This window comes from Teleopsis dalmanni, chromosome 1 (assembly GCF_002237135.1).
Source record: "Teleopsis dalmanni isolate 2A chromosome 1, ASM223713v2, whole genome shotgun sequence".
Lineage (NCBI taxonomy): Eukaryota > Metazoa > Arthropoda > Insecta > Diptera > Diopsidae > Teleopsis > Teleopsis dalmanni.
Genome location: NC_051846.1, coordinates 88,402,591 through 88,407,223, shown reverse-complemented (window position 1 = coordinate 88,407,223; position 4,633 = coordinate 88,402,591). Strand labels below are relative to the sequence as shown.

The window sequence follows — 4,633 nt, the reverse complement described above, 5'->3', positions numbered from 1 at the left end:
TATTATATATAATTTTTTAATTATTACTTATTTCATTATCATTGCGTAGTGATATCAAAGGGTGTTAATATTTTTACACACTATATCTCAAAGGAACAATCAGATGCACTTAATATGGATTCCGGGGCATGCTAGTATCCAAAGTAATGAAATGGCAAACGAACTTACAAGAATAGGCACGGCTTTAATAATGATAGCCCCAGAACTCTTCTGTGGTCTTTGTAAAGAAACTCTATCCATTCTTATGAACGCCGCTGAGGAAAAAGAAAGAAACCTCTATTGGGAAAGGTTGTCAAGACTATCACAATCTTATATGCTTTTAGGGACTTCCAACCTAAAATGCATCAAATATTGCATAGAATAATCAAAAAATAACCTATGAATCATCACGGGATTATTGACTGGTGACAGTAGATTGAGTAATCACCTAACGAAGCTAGGAAATCAATCCAACTCAGACTGCAGATATTGTAGAGAAGAGAGAGAAACTGCATACCATGTGGTTGGGGAGTGCTCGGCATTGATGCACAAGCGGAAGAAACACCTAGGAAGGTATTTCATGGACCATAGAGATTGAAGACTAAGAAAGGTAAGCTTTATATTATCTTTCATTAAAGGAAGAAACACTCTAATCCAACAAAGGGGCACAATAGGTCTTTTAGGACGCAATGCACTACCCCCTTTCAAATAATCCCAATGGTACTATAATCAATAATTATACTCTAAAAGACTATAATCTATAGTTATTTACGCAACGTTTGTGGAAGATCAACATGTCCACTAATGCAAAATTTTGTTTTAAAGACTTACTTTCCGATTACAATACGCATAAGAAATATCTCAGAAGAAATATTGTAATTCATTTAAATATATCATAATATAAATTCAGAAATTTTAATTTAAATTCTGTATAATATATTATTATATTTAGGATATTTAGGATATTTAGGATTTAGGATGATGTACCATAAATATTTTTCTTCTAAAGTAGGTATATCTTAGTTATGAATGCACAAGACGATGAGGCTTCTGGACTATCCCATGTAGCAAATAAGATGTAATTTTAATTTCCGTGTCTACTTTTCTAAAGCCCAGAGTTACGTGACACTTTATGAGTAAATACCAACAATAAATTTTAAGAAAATTAAACATGTCTGGTTTTGAAATATCCATTGGATTTCTGTATCAGCAACATGTTAAAAAAAACCGTATATGACACTTGGAAGGTTGGAATTTGAACGCACATAATTTTGCACATGCGTAGTTCACTGGAATATTAAGGGGATAAATAAAATTTCACAAACTTACTTGGAAAATAAGTTTAAGAATTTCTGTAATAAGAAAATTTATTTGTGCTAAAAAAAACAAACTGCTTACGGAAGCAAAAGAACAATTAATTTGAATAATAAATCCTACGAAAAGTAAGTAACAAGTTATTAAAAAGTGAGACCTATAAATTAGTTAAAAAATGTATCCTAATATCATGTTTTATGTGTACTTTCGAATTATTCATGTTTATGCATTTCTGCCAAAAATCTCAACCGATAAAATTTTATCTAAACCAGGTGCTCTATCAACTATTCTTAGGATAGTTATTGAAATAACTTGATCGCATTTAAAAATATATGATTTGTGATACATACACAGTATATTCGTGCTTACATATTTTCGTTATCAGGCGACTATCAATTGTCCTAATACTAGAAGTCTCCAGTAATCACAACCTTTTTTTTAAGAAACATATTAAGAAGTTTTTTATTTAACAGTTAAACTTATAATATAATTTGCAAATAATGAAGTTACGGATATGTTTTGAATCTCCAAGAGGAGTGAGAATATTACAATTATATGTGTTTCAGTTATACAGTTTCTGATGATTTCTTAAAGACTATACCATTTATGGGATGTGTTTTAAAATTTTAAAATAATCACTGAAGCAGAATAAGGTTCAGTGTTCAGAATAAGGACCAGTAATTATAATTTTTAATGTAATTTTAAATTTTCTTTAATAAATTTTAATAAAAAGTATTATATATATGAGACATATTAATGTTTACATGTTCCTACATGAGTTTAACAATTTTTTAAAAAAAACAATAAAAGAAAATTTTGATTTATCTATAAAAAACAGTGATAGATAGATTACAAATATCTTGATAGTTTCACACTATCAAGATATTGCAAGTACCGTAAAGTGTATCAAAGTAAATAAACGACGATTTGGCTTATCCTATATTACTATACATAATATAATATTACGTATTGCGAAAAATAACTAATTAAACAATTAAAAACTATAACAATCTCTGTTTTTCTCGCTTTTTTTTAAATATGCTCGTAGAGCAATTGATGATGTAGGGCAGGGCTGTCCAAACCAGATGTGATCGAGGGCTAATACAAATCCCTGTATAGAATGGGGAAACGCAAAAACAAATACATACGTTCATAGTTGTTTTGGACAAAAATAAAAACACGGTTATAATGTTAAATTTATTTTTATGAATTTATCAATTTAAATTCATTGGTATACGATAAAAATAAAATAATGTAGTTTTACCAATACACCAAAACAAATATTAGAAGATATTAGAAAGACATCTGAGGCAGCGAAAGAAGAAATTATTTAAAGAAATATTTTTATTTAAAGAAATATTCATTTGGCAAAAAACTTGATCTTATTAATTGCAGAATTTTATAAAATTTTTCTTACTATGTTTTAAACATTCCAGCCAACATCATGTATCCAGGACTTAAAGCAAATATCTTTTGACACTATATCGTCTTAGATCTTTACAGTCAACAGATTTAACAGATATGAATTCATAATGAAAGCGGTTTTAAAAATACCTATATGCTTATAATGCAAAGTTATAGGAATTAATGTTCTCAATTAGTAAAGGAATTGTACAATTTTTTACGGGCAATATATTAAAAGTACATATATATTAAATTGTATATATTATATATATTATATATATATATTATATAATTATATATATTATATATATTATTATTATATGTAATAAAATATATATTAAAAAATCTTGTAAGTAATTTTAAAAGCAAGTCATCAAGATTTATACCATATAGGTATAATATTATGCCCTTAATCATTTCCAGATGCATAAACTTATACTGATTAGGAGCTAACAAATTATCATAAAAATTTAGTATTTTAGTGTAGAGGAAAAAAAAACAAATCTATTTTCAATAATATATAAAATACCGAAATAACGAAGGGCGTGATAATTCTAATTTTACATAAATATCAAATGAAATTGGGTCTCGCACCTACGCGAACACACTAAGTTTATATTGAACTTGCTTTTACATGTAGTCGTGTTCTATTAAAATGGTTCTAAAAAAGTAATATTTGTAAAACTGATAAAACTCAGTTTGCATCAGCAAATAATAAAATTTAAGGAGGAACTTTGACTAAAGTTTTGACTAAAGTCTAAACAACAGACTTTCGTACTAAAATGCCATACTTCCAGCTTCATAAATAACTATAATATGGAAACCAGGCTAGATATTTTATAAACACAAATAAACATAAGGCCATCATATCGGCTACTGGATTACTCTGTAACCTTTCGAATAAACCATACAATATAAACTGGAACACTCTTTGAATAAAAAAAACAAATAGCAATGTTAACCAATCTATAAAATGAACACAACTAACTACAATTATTTAGCACAATGGGCCTATAGGCCTAAGTGGATCCACCTAGGATCGCCGGTATAACCTGAAATAACCTAACTACTTCTAATAATTTTAAAACATGTATTATATTTACTACAGGTACCGATCACAATGTGGCTGAAACACTTTTGTAATATACTAAATACCTCACACTAGAAAATGTTTACAATGGGTGCTCCAATAATCGTTTGGCTATTTTTTTATTTTAAGTTTTTTCTCATGAGTATCTGCAAGTCTTATTCAATTATTATTCATAAATTACTATTTATTCATAAATGTTGTGACGAGTTTTCGAAATAATTAATTAAGTCAAATCATTTGCGAAATAAATGTTTGGTAGACATAGTAAACTAGTACGAACTAGTAGCACGTACAGCGGACCACTACCGACATTATTTTGTGATACAACCAGTGGCGTAACTACAGGGAAGCAACTGGAAGCAACGCTTTCGGGCCCCCGAATTTAGGGGGCCCCACTATAAATTTTTGTATTCATTGTATTTATTTTTAATAAATTCTCAAAAGTGGGACGAAACGTTTTTTGTTGGATTAACTTCATATTGCATTTTATAAAAGATACGTAAATTTTAAATTTAAAGTACATAATATGTATGTACTTCAAATAAAATATTAAACCTATTTATAAAATAAAAAAGTTTTTCTAAGAAAAATATGTGTCTTAATCGAGATACTTATATGGAAGCTATATCTAGATTTAAACCTATTTGAAAATAATTTTGTACGTTGTCTTTTGCAAATATCAGTACTGTATACACCAAATTCCATTTGAATACCTTTATTAAAAACGGAGAAACCTCATATCCGATTGTTAAGTTTATATCACAGATACAAGAAATAGACGTCCAATTTCAATCAAACCAAATGGCTCCCGAAAAGTATGTGTGTAAAGTTTCGTTCGAAGAGTTC

General features: G+C 28.3%; 1 protein-coding gene across 1 annotated transcript in view; it reads right to left on the bottom strand.

Moving 5' to 3' along the window:
* Positions 1-309: 309 nt before the first annotated feature.
* The window catches only part of LOC119686867, an 8,816-nt gene continuing 4,492 nt past the window's right edge, over positions 310-4,633 (bottom strand). Inside the window, exon 2 of the mRNA XM_038101121.1 lies at positions 310-334. Within this exon, the coding sequence (XP_037957049.1) occupies positions 310-334 (25 nt within the window). The remainder of the gene's footprint in view (positions 335-4,633) is intronic.